The 14,739-nt window shown below is 38.6% G+C and overlaps 1 protein-coding gene across 3 annotated transcripts in view; it reads right to left on the bottom strand.

Moving 5' to 3' along the window:
* Nucleotides 1-14,739, bottom strand: part of SATB2 (SATB homeobox 2) — a 175,817-nt gene that overhangs the window by 26,643 nt on the left and 134,435 nt on the right. For all 3 annotated transcript variants that reach the window (XM_090045166.1, XM_090045165.1, XM_090045167.1), the window contains one exon: nt 6,292-6,489. In XM_090045166.1, the coding sequence (XP_089901292.1) occupies nt 6,292-6,489 (198 nt within the window). The remainder of the gene's footprint in view (nt 1-6,291; nt 6,490-14,739) is intronic.

The following is a 14,739-nucleotide window of genomic DNA, read 5'->3' as shown; positions in this document are numbered from 1 at the left end:
AATGAAAGGTAAATGTCCTGGTATGTCTTGGGAGGGAGGAAAGGAGGGAAAATGATATTGGGGGAAGCTGAAGCAAAGCAGGAATAAGATCAGTTCAGGCACAGATATAGAACAGATTCAGGGCATGGTACAAGGTGCCATGCTAAAAGAATAAGCAACAAGTTACCAAGAACATTTATCTGGTTTGGAAAAGCAGCCATTTTTCCAAGTTGCCCAAACAACCGAATTCAGACTTATAGTATGCAAAAATCTACTGTCCTGCCCAGGTGAACATTAGAATAAAAATGACTGCCCAGATCATGCTATATGATCTGCACCCTGTTTTCCTAGATGGAAAAATATCACTTTGATTTGTTTCTCACCTACTATAGGTGAAGTGTTAGTATTATTTAAGAGGAGGTATTTTATCAGGTTCTCACTTATTTTCTAATCTACATGCCATGTATTGTTTAATTAGTGTATTCTAGTTTACTGACATTTAAAATCAGATATTTCACTAGGCTAAATTATTGTGGTGCATATATTCTTCTTTATTACATATATCCAGAGACCATGAGATAAAGGTTTCATTGGATTGCTACTTCCACTTGCCTTGACCCATTTTTACTAGTGCCTCATATTCTGGGGTTATATATTTCACTGTCCTTTCTAAAACACTTATTTCATTCCTCCCCTCACAAAATGACAAGGTTATTATTTCATTTTCTTTTATGACACATTTTTTGTATATCCAAAGAATGCAACAATTTCAGCACTCTAAATAACAGGCTAATGAAAAAGCTTGTCCTACAGGACAGCTTTCCACTATGTTTTATTTACTATAATTCCTTCAAGATTTATTATCTCAGATATTATAAATTGCCAGATTCATCTAAAATCAATGCACGGAAGAAAAAGATCATCTCATTAGACAAAATCATTCGCTGAAAGCAGTGCATCAGAAAGCATGTGAGATACATTCCTGTGTCTTCTTTCAAGTCGACATTTGACTACACTTAAATCAATATGTACCTATGAGTCTGACAGCTTATGCAGAAAATGAAATGCAATGTTTCCTTGTTCTTTGAATAGCAGGTGCTTTGCTGCAGCAGTGGCTCATTACTCTAGAGGACTAGTTTATCCACCCTGACACTCTAGGGGCAACAGCTTGATTCATCATTTTCCCAACTGAGTCAGGTTTCTCTGCCCCAGCAATTAGCAATGAATTAGCCCCATATTAAAACACTAGGCAAGAGCTTGTCCTCTGGAGTGGTCACCTGGATAAGGCAGAAGAGAGAGAAGGGAAAAGGGAGAAAAAATAGATTTACAGTGTCCCAAAGTGCCTGTAATGAACCCCCAAACTTCCGCCTGCTTTAGGCATTTCCTAGCTTGAATATTTTGAAAGCATAGCTGCATGTGTATTTTTTCCCTAGACCATCCTAGGATCCATGGCTTTCAAAACTCATGGGACTGAAACAAAAGACAAAAAAGGAAGAATGATCCCCCACTCAGCTTAGAAGGATGGCAAGCAGAGCAACAAGGCAGCCACTGCATGACTCTAAATAAAAGAAAGGGACACCATAGATTGGTCATTATGCATGCAATCTGTCCCATAGATCCAATTGTGAACTCCCCAATGTCTTCCCTCACCTTCTATGTTGCCAGAGAATACCGTCACACCACCAGGCTCCATGGGGCCCATTTCAGGGCTTTCTAAATGTGTTGGGGGAAAATTCTTCTACAGCAATTTCCATTTTAAAATAGGAAGGTATATCATTACATGGCTTAAATATAGGCTGCAGAGAGAATCCAGTGGAGAAGAGGAAAGAAGGTTGCTTCCTCAGATGGCATAAGCAAACAAAAATGATATACTAATAATATGCATAGGAAAAGTGCAATTTATTCCTTTGAAGGTCAAGGACTACACTCTCACCAAAAGACATAGTGCACCTAGCTCCTGCAAGAATCCTTTTAACATATCAAGAGCCAAATTCTTCTCACTTGATCTTCTGTAGAGCTGGACAAACACATTCCAACAGATTTACCTTGATATTACATAGCAAAGATTGGCTACTTGTAACTTTCTGGTATCTACTCCCTGAAATGAAGTTACAAAATGCTGAAGTCAACATGTAAATTAGAGAGTACTTGGCACAGAGAAATCTGCATGCTCTCAGAAGTGAATTTGTGGGTTTCTTTTAATTTTTCCACTGTTTCTTAACATTGGCCCATATTACATACCCTTTATAGGGTGTCTAGGTGTTAGGTGTCTAGCATTGGCCCACACCTAACACTAGCCAGGAAACTGCATGAAGAGTTTTTTTTCTTTCTTTCAAATTACTCAGTTTGAGGGTGTCTTGTTTGGCCACTTAATCCTCCACTCTTAGGAACAGCAAAGGGAATCCAATCCAGACCCACAGATACTGAGAGGTCTACTGGGGGTAGGAGAAATACTAGCCACCGACATAAGGCACTCCATCCTCAGGCTCTGTTTATTTCAGTGGCTCCATCTGCTTTTTACTGCCTAGAAAGGAAGGGACCAAGCCAAGGCTTAGACTTGAATAGCCACTTACTGGTTCTCAGCTCCTGAACACTAATTACTGCTTATCTTTGAGATCATTTTATAAAAGGAGGACAAGGGAGGGAAGTGAAACAAATCAGAGGTGTAAGAAAGGCCACCCAACTCCATTATGGTTTCATGCATCTTTGCACATTTAAACTGCTGGAATTTGTTTCATCTTCAAGGTATCTTTATCTTAGTACCAGGGCTGAATGGTAATGGCATACATTTACATATTGCTCTTCCCTAAAGAAGTCCACAAAGCAAAATTCTAATAGCTTTATACATAGGATTGTTTTACCAACCGATAAAATGCAGGAAGCTCAGAGTTGGAATGTGGCAGGCATTCTGTACCAGCCGCTGATTCTAGAAGAGAGTGAGAGCAGCTTCCCCCACTGATGCTACAGAGGGAATTTTAGATAGGCAGAATGTAATTACTCAAACTGGAGTTTGGCCAGAATATGGGGCCCAAAGCCCCTACCCTTATGTAAAGTGTAACAAAATCTCCAGTGGTCATGAGTGTTAGGACCTAAGTTTTACATTTCTTAAGCTAGCTGTCATTGATTCTTCATGGCTAATTGCCTAATAATGACCCTCATGGCAAAGCCAAAAGCAAATCTTGTCATCTAGAGTCCCCCTAAGACTGAAAATGCAAGCTAGAAACACCCTTCTCCCCCCCCCCCCGCCAAATTGTTCTGTCCGTGATTTATTTTGACAGTAGGGGATAGGTGCACACTAATCCTTCTGTGTCCTGCACTGGTAGCATGTCATTTGGGAACCCATTGGGAATTCTGGATGGGAAAAACAAAGCTTTAAAATGCAGCACCCCCAAAACACAAAACTAATGTATCAACCATATCCCAGAGTCCCCAGAGTTTTGCTATACGTCGTTGCCAGCTGCTTCCATTTATTTTTCTTCATTTTTCATATTTTGACTATAATAAATAATTAATCCATGGCTTTGTAACTTGCTGACAAATACAAATGCATCACATTGCAATGCAATGTAACGTGTTATTTGGATGAGACAACATGCACTATGCAGAAAAGTGATGTGCAGAAGAGTTTTGAAAGTAGGGTAAATTATCAAGGTCACCAGTTAAAGTTGGATCCAACTCAGCGAAACATTATTTTGAACTGTTCCTTTCAGGTCCTTATACTTGGTATGAGTGCTGGTACCAGGATTTTCCAATTATAATAATAGTTCCCTGCGTGCGACTATCATGGTAAAAAATTATATAAAGCTGGTAGCCTCTCAGCCTTTTTTTCCCTCCCCTAAAAAAAGGGAGTAACCTGCTAAATGTAAACTCATTCAGTTGTGCTGAATACTTTTATTTATACAGTACCTAATGTAAACTTCGTCATTTATAAACATGCAGAGAGACTATTCCTAATTCCAACAAATTTACAAGCAGTGTAAGGATGGGTGCATCAGACAACATCAAGCCCTAGAGATGGGCATTTAGGAAACCTCCTACAGCTATGGAGGGATTGAACCATGGCTTACAAAAGTCTTCCCCTTTGTTCACGTATGTGTATATGAACACACACACACACACACACACACACACACACACACACACACAGAATAGAGGAAGCTAGCAATAAGTTTTGAAGAGAAGGGTAAAAGTGGAACAAACAGATATGGTTGGATAGTGCATAAATTAATAAGGGAAAGGTGAACTTGTTTAGAAAGAAGAGACACAGAACTCAGAAAAGAGAGAATGAGCAGCAAGTCATCTCATTAGCAGAGGTGATCAAAGGCACAGGAACAGGAAAAACTGAAAGGATAGGCTATAGAAGAAATAGGCTAAGCTAAACATGGTCATATCTTCTTCCACAATCTTAAATCAGAGGACCTCACTATTCTGTCCAGCCAGTAACAGTTTTCATCCAGGCCTTACCAAGGTCACTGTGACCCTCCTCTCTACCTTGCCCTTCTCTGTATCCACACAAAAGGCAGCTGCTAATAAACTTCTTCCTAGCCTGTTACCTTGAAAAATGTCCTTTCCTGTTTTAATGTCTCCAACAAAAGATCTTGATCTTTTTTCATTAAGGTCATACTTCTTCTCACTTGCTTCAAGTTTCTTCACAACACTATCATTCTCTCTCCTTAAATAACTGACCTAGTATGGCAGAGAGGTTATTTCTTCAATGCTTTGAATCCACTATCCCCAACGGTGAACTCTAATTTTTTCCTCAGCTATACTGATGTGTAAAATACTGATGAACTACTCCATAAGGGCCTCTCTTCTTTCTGTTTTCTTCTCAAGACCTACCTCTATTACAACACGCATAAAGTAATGGCTAGATCAAGAGAAGATGGACGTTGCTGATGATTATTGTTTTTATAGCAATAGCTTTCAACTGATTTGGAGCCATCAAGTCCTGCATGTAGCCAGCTTATGACTTGCATGAAACATTCTGTCATTCCTGCCTGCCCCTGCCAACAACCTACTGCCCCCTGTAGTTTGGTATACAAACTGAGTGCATGAAACCTCAAATTAAACTTAAAATCTATGGGTTAGGAAGGGAGAAGTTTTGTATTGGCTGGTTGGTTTTTAAAACAGTAAGGCCCCTGATTCTGATTTACTACTGGGCTTTGGGCATACAAATAACAACCCCGTCCTGAAGTTCCTTGTACGTTAGAATATTAAAAATCAAATCACTACTGGAAGAGGGTTCATGCAAAGCACAGAGTGGAAAACTTCTCTATAAACTTCCCTTTAGTTCTCATTTCATATTGGTTCAGATCTGCTACATTCTGCTATTTCAGTCTTGAGCCTTTAAAGAGTACCAGTTGATAGTTGATTTTGCAACATATATAAATATTTACTAGGGAAGGAACAATACTCATTCTCACATGTGAATGATTTTGGGGACCTCACAGGTCCCCCAAAATAATAATCTTTTCATTTTACTAAGACCAAATGAGTTAAGGCTCATATCAGCTTGTAAACCAAGGACATGCAATGAGAGGTCCAATTGAGAAGGTTCTGAAAAGAAGTTGCCCTTTCAAAGAATGTCCACCCTGGTCATTTTTACAATTACTTCAAGTTCTAGTGAGCATGCAAGCACTGTTTCTCCAGACATTTTACTATTAGACGCTTCACAAGGAAAAAAAATGCACTCTTGGACCATGTTTCTTTCCTACTCCCCTATCTTTCCTATGGCATTATCACTTTCTAATGATGGACTTTACAAATAATATTGGCCTTTCGATCACATGCTTTCAGAATCACTGTCAGACAGTCTAAAAATGTTGTGGGTAGAGAACATCTATCCATGTTCCAAATCTGTTTCCCTCTTCCTAGGTAAACACAAATACACATGTACATATACAGTCTGGGTAGTCTGTTCTTAGTTATTAGACTTAGTTACTTGTCCTCTTCTAAATGTATGCAACTTTAGACAATTTTCTGAGTTGTAACTCATAACCATAACACCAACCCTTCCAACTAATTGGCTGTTATCCTCATTGCTTCCAGACAAATAGTTTGCTTTGTCTTCCCCTTTGGATCCCAACACATGGGCACTTATACATGCTCTCTCTCACACACACACACACACACACACACACGGGTTTATACACAAAATTCTCAGAACTTTGTCCTGATACCTTGGAGAGAGAGATTAAAATTGGTGCTTCTCAACCTGCAGGTCAAGGAAGCTTGAAGTGGCTAAACTTTTTTTCTACCTCTCACAGCTGTTGTAACACAAAGAATCATTGAAAGGGAGGCAAGTGCTCTGACCTGCACAGGCTCTGGAGTGAGCTGAACAACATGCTGCATGCGCTCGTTGTGATGATGCCTGGACTCTTCCTCATAGATCACATCCCTCTCATGCTGGGGAAGGTTCAGGAAGCGGCGAATGGTGCAGAGGTTTTCCCAAAGGGTGCGATTTTCCGGACTTGGGTTCTCTTTCCAGCGGAGCAGCTCACACAGCCAGCCCTGCAGCAATAGGGTCAGAGTAGTTAACTTGCCAAAAACGGATGAACCAGGTGCAAGATGATCATCAGCTATACTGCAGGCAATGCTGAAGTACTTTGCTTTCACTTCTGCTAATCTGATTGGATATAGCAGTCTCTCATTTCTAGCTGCCTTTTAATTTCACTAATCTGTTCTACTGTCACTACTTGTGGCACAGTGAAGAAACAGCGACAGGTACCAGAACTTCCGTTGTAAGAAGGCTTCTTAGTTTCTTGCTGATCACCCTAATCACACAGCTCTTAATGAGCCCAGATATAAGTAGGTTCAACTGTAGTAAGCAAGGGAATTGCAATAAGTAGCCTTCAAACCCCTCTCATTTAGCAATCCAGGAAGGAGAGGGTGATTGTAATCTCAGGTTCAGAATCCACCCAATACATAAAACCCATTTGAAAAAGATATAAACAAATTTAAAAAAAAACAACAAATCAGCTATTGCTATAAAGCATCCACTACCTCTATTCAAAACCCAAATGGAACTTTGTTAAAGAAACGAAGATGCAGTCTTACAGAAAAGTCCCACAAAATTTAATAAGAATGAAATAAATGGGACTTAGTAGACATTACTCTAAAGCTCTAGGACCACGTATCTAGGGAACGGTAAAGCAATCTACAAAGTTTAGTAATGGATAACTATAGGCCTGCTAAGTAATTATATAAGTTAGTTTGAAATACCATCAAAAAGTTATCACTCTATTAAATTCTACAGAACACATGAGCCAAGAGTGTGAAACATGACTGCCAGAGGATGAAATGTGCACCATGAGAAAAAGAACACACTAAAACACAAAAAATACCATGAAGCAAGATGGCAAGACTTGTAAAAGTAAGAAAAGTTCCCTCTGGAAGGTATGCTGATCCCATGTCTGAGCACAGGTATCTGTTATGATAGGCCCCATGCAGGTTAGCCAAGGGGTTTTGTTTTATTGGGGGGGGGTTGTTGGTTTTGGTTTTGTTTTGGAGGGGAGGGGGGTTCTATATATAATTGATCCTACAAGGATGTGAAAGTTGGCTCAGTTCACACCTGCAGGCAGATGCTTCCTACTTAGCACTGAGGATATCATTCTTTTCTTGTGCCTGCGAGAGAAAAAATGCAATGCAAATGATGGAGTATATGAAAATAATGCCGAGGCTGCTGTCAACTCAGCGAACTGACTCTTGTCATAATATTTTACCCAGTAGCTTTATAACCCATCATTTCCAAGCTATGACTTAGTGTTTAGACACCATTTAGATAGGCACCTTAAAATACCTAAAAGGTAGATAGTTCAACAGCAACCATTCAGTGTTGAAAAAGAAAGTAGCCCAAGTTGTATTTTTCCAAATGGTAACTGACGAAAGCTCAACAGACAGGTTCACTAAAGGCCCATTAAGTCACTCCTATAAAGGGACAATTTTTTGTATAACAACTTGTAAGCCAATGACAACTCCTAAAGTGCATTATAAACCCCCCATATAATATCATAAGCCGTTGTTTGTCTAACTCTCCACTGTGTCTTCTGCCTTTACCCAAAAAAAAGGCAAGATTTGATTATCTCCGCTGCATCAGCCAAGACAGCAACACCAGCTGTTCTCATTGTGCAGCCTCTTCCTCACGGCCTACATGTTAATAACCTGATCATTCCATTTTCTCCTTCAACTGCCGGCTGCAGCACAGCGAAGAGACAAAAACCCAGGCCCATCTGCAGCAGCTGTAGGCACTGAACTGTGAAGCCACTGGGGATTTATAAACTAATCTGTAACACAACACTGCCTTGTTTTTACAAGTGAGAGGCCACATTTGTGCAGACCTGATCTTTTCTTGCAATAAACCGGGGGGTTGGGGGGGGGATGAAAACAAGATATCTAATCATTTACTTAGAAAATATATTTTTTAAAAGTATTTTAGCAGGTATTTGGCCAACCAGAGAGCTGAGGGATAACTGAATTTCTAAAAAAATGCTGCCCCTCCATTGTCTTTATCCCCTAGCACCCTTTTGAGACACAGAGAGAGAGAACGAACCAGTCCCCCTCTCTCTCAAAAAAAAAGAGAGAAGAAAAAAATCTTTCAGCCCCGAAGTGTTTTCTCAGGGGTTCCTTTGTATAAAAGAAATTATTTTTGAAATGGAAAATAAACCATCTGTGGAAAAAATAAGCTCCTATTTCTCTATCCTTTTCACTGATCTGAATAAGTCTCCAACTGAACTCTTTCAAATGTTTCAAGCAGGTATGTTTAACATCTCTCAGGGGATGCTGTAGCATGAAGACCAATCATTTAACAGAAAATAAAAACAAAAACCTACATCTGCTAAAAAAATGGAGTTCTGAGGGATCCAGACCTTAAGGAAGACAACACCTGCTGTTCTGATTGAGGAATGAGTTGCATTGTGGGAAGCCTCAGCTTGAAATGAGACAGGTGACAGCTGAGTGGTACCATCTTCACTTATGACACTTGGAATGCCTAGCAAAACATTCGCTGCGGTATTTTGATTTATATGCACTGTTATAATCTACACTCATTACAATCACTTAGAGCGACACTACAGGCTTCAATATGGACTACGTGCTCTCTGTCATTAGTCTTTAAGAAGTATAGTGCTCAATTTGCCCAGCAACACGCAAGGTCCTGACCTTGGAGCTATTAGGGAAAAGATTAGACTGCAGTGTGACCATGTGTGCAGACATGAGCAAACCAAATTAATTTCTGGCAAAGGGAGGCACCAGGCAAAGGGCCTGTCATCCTTAGGACACCTGAGAACTTCTCAATTCCCCAAAGGAGATAAGCTAATGGCACATTTATGGGAGCCCAGTTCTGAAGGTGAAGCACATTCATGGTATTTAGAGGAATATTAATCCAGTTTCCCCACAAAGTATCTGCTTGGCTGATCAGATTAAGGGATCTAGCCTTCTACAACACACCCCCCACCACAGCAGGCCCCAAGAAATCTGTGATACTTCACAGCCTCAGACATATTGCACCATGTGTACCCAGCTGCTACAATAATTAGCTTATGAATGTATCAGCTGGTTCTGTGATTTTTATAAATAATAACTAACCTACAGAGCAGAAAGATTTTCATGAGCCTAATATTAGCAAGAAATTGCAAGGTGCGCCTAACTCTGAATTGTCATTGTGCTAAATGCCCTGTTTATACTCACATTTTATTCTAGTGGATCTCCCTCTGATGCCATTTATAAACATTTATTTTGCATCAGCAGTGGCAATTTATTTGTGTCAGCTTTCTTCACAACAGCCATTATTTGCTCTCCCCCCAAACACATTATTTGTTCTCCCCACAAACACTTGTACACTTATCCACATCAAATCTATCCTTCCACTCTCTCTTCTATCCCTCCACCTTTTTATTCATCCATTCATTTACTTGCCTACCTATTCAGGACTCTATCTGTCCATCTACAGTATCTGTTATTAGGTGGTAGTACAGCTAATATGAGAGAAAAGACTAAACCATCACTACTCAGATACCCTTTAAAAATGCAAGAAAACCTTTCTAGGTAAAAGATGAGAAGTCTGCATGGGATTTTTTTTATTATTATTATTATTATTATTATTATTTAAATAATCTTAACATGCCATCCAAGAAAGTTTTGCAGTACCAGGCAAAAAAAAAAAGTGTAAATGTCAAATAAAACAGTGACAGATGACAGTATTCTCTATTGAATAGCACCGTTTCTTCGTGCATGTTCAATGAGAACTCATGAATTATTAATAAACAAATCTCCTTTTACTGTTAAAAATCTTAAGTTAGGTCTTTTGGGGTTTTTTTGTTTTTGTTTTTAAATTGTGTGCATGTTACATAGAATCTTCCAAAATAATTATTTATTTCAGAAATGCTGTTATAGGCAGAAGTTCAAAGGGATACAACAGTTTACACCAATTTTCATTCATAGCTAGAGTATGGAGGAGGAAAAAACAAAAGCGATTCTACTCTAACCTCATTTCCCTTACCTTCTCCATAATATTTGGGCTGATTTCAATACACTTACAGGTGAATCCAGTTTACGTAAACCTATTCAGAGCCGGAAGAATTACATGACACTCACAGAGATATTTGATTCAGTTTCTGACCCTGCCACTCATGATATGTTCAGCAGAAGTCTACCATACAGCTCTATGGATTGTAATGGAGTTGCCAGGGAAGTCTAATATAAGTCACTGAGTGGTAGAATCTGGCCCATAATGCCTGCTTCTGAACTTCTTTAACTAGAATGTCTTCCATTAAAAATAAAAGGAAGAAAAACATCAAAATTAAAAGGGAGCTCTGCTCCAAAGTCAGGCCTACCCAGTGCTTGTGCTACCCAACGAATTCTGTTCATCGCTTCTGTACTTTCACTCCAAAACTTGCATTTAGGAGGCTGCACAATCTATCTATTAAAAGGAAATGCAGGGGAAGCTGATTTCTATTTTTGTCATGCTAATCAGAGAAGATAAACATTTTCAAAGCATTTGTATTTGATAAAACAATATATTAACATTCCATTTTTAACCGCTATCTCCTAATCAAATATATTTTCCATTGTAAAACAAACAAAAAAAAAAAACCTACAGGAGACTCTCTCACTGTGCTTTTTATGCTGTCTAAAGGAGCAGTATGCTTACTACACTAAAACATTTAGGCATGGTATATTCAGAAACCCCTTGAGGGATGGTTAGTTGGTGCAACACATACAAGCCACATTCTGTCACGTATCATCAATCTCCTTTTGGCAGCTTGACCCTTTTACTTTTCTAATACTTAACACAGCATGGGAAAGACAGAGGGAGATTCAGAAAAGTCACAGCCAGAGAGATCAGAAAAAGGGAAGACTATATTTAAAAAGCCTTAGAGGATTCATTCACATATCCTGATTCTCCCAGTCAGAGCCCTGGTTGTAATCTATAAGAACTACTTAATATTAAATTATGAAAAATTTTAGGGAAAAGTCTGGAGTTGAATACACCGGTCTTTAGACCATTGGTTACTTTCACAGAAGTTTGTCTGCTGACATCACACCCAATATTGCTGCCCAATAAAACTTACTTAGACACAGCATATTTGGCTGCACTGCATACTGACACACTATCAATACTGATAGCACTGTATGGTGGGCAGGTAATTCAACTGACCTTGGGCTTCCCTGTGTGTGAATTTATATATATATATATATATATATAAAAATAAAATGTAAAGATATTCTGTGGTGACATTTTCAAGGGACTCCAGTGAATGCTTGAGTAGGCCAATAAAGAGTTTTTAGTAAGAGTGATTCAAGTTTCCTCTGAAAATAAATGTAAAAGGCCATTTCCTCACCCACATGATCAGTGCAGAAAATGTCAACATATGTGACAAAAAAAAAGCAACATTTGATGTATGTCTTGAAAGATCTGAAAAAAAGGTTTCACTGTTAGCGAAGGAAAGAATGCTTTCTACACGGAATCACCTGAACTGCCTGCATAAACTTTCAGAAGGGCAGAAGGTTCTCTTCTCTTCCATCAGCTGGGGATCTTCTACAGCATGAAATGAGCCAAATAATATTCAGCTCTTGTTGTTTAATCGCCAAACTCACTTTCTATGAATCCAATAAGCGTCTATTAAAATAACCCCCCTAATGATTCAAGAGAAGCTAATCACGAAAACTGAAATGGATAAAAACTAACTATAATGGAGAGTTGTCATGAGCATCAGTGAATTTTTGAGGATGGGGTCAACTAAACTTTTAGACTGAGCATTTTGTTACAATTCAAGGTTAATAATTTCAAGCCTTAAATTTACTAACTAAAATGATTAGTATTTTTTCCTCTTTCAAAATGTTTGACTAATTATGAGCCATTTCACTGAGATCCGTTCCTCACTAGCTTCATCTAGTAACTGTATAAATGCTGGCATATTCCAAGATTATTGAAAACATAATTTATTTTTAAAGCTCTTCACATTAAAGAGGTATTAAAAGATTTTGTGTGTGCATGTTATTTAGAGATCATAAAAGGCAAAAGAGCAAAACAATATCTTCAACAAGACTGTAGAGAAAATACTGGTGCCTAAAGTTATTTCAGAAAGATTTTAGCTCACTGGTAGAGGATCTTGCCTTTCTGTATTTGCCATGGGGAACTCTGATGCTGTATGAAGTAGTAATAATACCAGAATATGAGTCAAATAGGAGTTCAACAGATATAGTTATTCATGAGCATCATAAAGTATAGTCAGATACTACAGTGATGAGGAATATTTTATTCAGATAAGTTTATATGCACCTCTATACACGTATCCTCTAAGCCTATGACTCAAGGTACAGTCTTCAGTAGCGTTGTGCTTTTGTCCTTAATCATGCCCTTCGAAGCTTTATGCTTTTTTCATCTTCCACAGCTAGCTAGATGCTAAACAATTATGGGATACAAAAAAAATCCATGATTTTATAAATGAGAAAAAAAAAGACCTTGCTAAACAGGAATCAACACCAGAAAACAAAAAAGACAATAACAAAAAACAAAGGTGTGAGCCTTACAGTACAAGTTTTATTGCTTGTCATGTGGTATAGCTTCTCAGTCTGTGCCTTTCAGCCAACCTATCCTTGCCAGACTGCTCACTGCTTTCTAAATAGCAGTAGTGTAACTAAGGGTGAGTGAGCAAGGTACCAGCCCTGGGTACCAGTTTATAGGGAATGCAAGAATGGTGGTAGTCACTACTGCAAACCCAGCCACAGCTGCCACCACATAGAGGACAAAAATAGCTGATAACACATCTTCAAAATAGCTAGGGGCCTAGCAAGGCGGCAAGGGACAAGGTGGGGTATGGTATGGGAAAGAGAATAGCAGCATGGCCTAGAACAGTTTCCTTACCTCACTAGGTTCTCTCAACCATACTATCTTAGTTTTCTTTAATTTGTCTTCTTCAATTTTTGTCTTAAAAAAAAACCAGTGTGAATACACTCTGTTATTCCCATAATCGCCACTAACACAATTATGTAAATAAGCAGGATATGCAAATAAACAGAAAAGGGAAAAAAGACTGGAAATGGGTAACATAATTCCTAATCATAATGTGGCAATGCACTGAAAGTCACTCTACACATTTTTGTCATCTCTTAAGGATCTGTGGCAAATAAACTGAAAATTACAGCAACTGTTGTTCAATCACATATTGTACCTTACTATGTCCTTGCACTTGACTGTGTAAACAGCGTAGAAAAAAAAATCTCACAAACATGCTCTTAGACATGCTACTGAAGGAATGCTCTAACATGGCTGATATAGCAGTTAATGACAGGAAACCTGATGTATATACCTCAAAAGGTGCTTATTCATTTAAAACAGCAAAAGTTTAATCATTCATCAGATCACAAAACTGTTTCATAATTTGAAACATGATAATAAGTTGTCTGTTACAAGCAGAAATCTCTTTCCATGAAGTGTTCAATTTTTTGTGTTACTTGGTTAAATAAGCCAAGTTTTCCTTTACTAGTATCAGCCTATGCAATAAACAGGAACATACTAAAAGATGATTTGTAAATAACCAGGCAAAATGTTTCAAAGCAAATGTTTCCACCTTTGGGAAAGTATACAAAGAACTGAAATTTGTAAGTAACCATTATTCAGTAAAGCAGAATCTACTGTATATAAATGTGTTAAGCCTGATTCTGCATTTAGCAGAACTCCTAACTATCAGGTGCAGCTCAGAGTCAAACCTCCATTATGCTGGTTTAAATGACAGCAAATTCAGGTCTCTTGAATAAGAATTTTTATTTCAAGGTGCTTTAAGTATGAATGAAGTAGTAAGAGGACATAAGGCCACCTAGGCAACAGTTTCAGAAGGCAAAGCCTTCAACTTATCCACAGCACAAGTACAACCACAAAAACCAGCACAACAAACTTTTCTGTGCTTATACTTCCCTTGCCCTAGAGAAACATTCTTTATTGAAAAGTATATAGTTTACACAACTATATGTCCATACATGTCCACACAATGTCTGGCCTACAAGGAAGAAGGGCATCATTATTCCTGTTTTAAAGGAGGAAGAAAAGAAAGGGAGAGAGGTGAAGTGACTTAATCAAAATCATACCAGCATATAGTAGCAGAACTGGGAGTAGAAGCCAGGTCACCGGATAGAGCCCACTCTGCAGCACAGGACATTTGCTCCCATTGGCTTGCAGCTTAATATGGGCCAGATTTAAACCAGTGACCTACCAGTGAAATGTTCTTGGCCACACTCTTGAGACATCCAACTCACTGAACAACA

Source organism: Crocodylus siamensis, chromosome 4, assembly GCF_052110815.1.
Source record: "Crocodylus siamensis isolate JL-2025a chromosome 4, ASM5211081v1, whole genome shotgun sequence".
Classification (NCBI taxonomy): domain Eukaryota; kingdom Metazoa; phylum Chordata; order Crocodylia; family Crocodylidae; genus Crocodylus; species Crocodylus siamensis.
The sequence above is the reverse complement of the archived record's forward strand: the minus strand, read 5'-3'. Positions and strand labels throughout refer to the sequence as shown.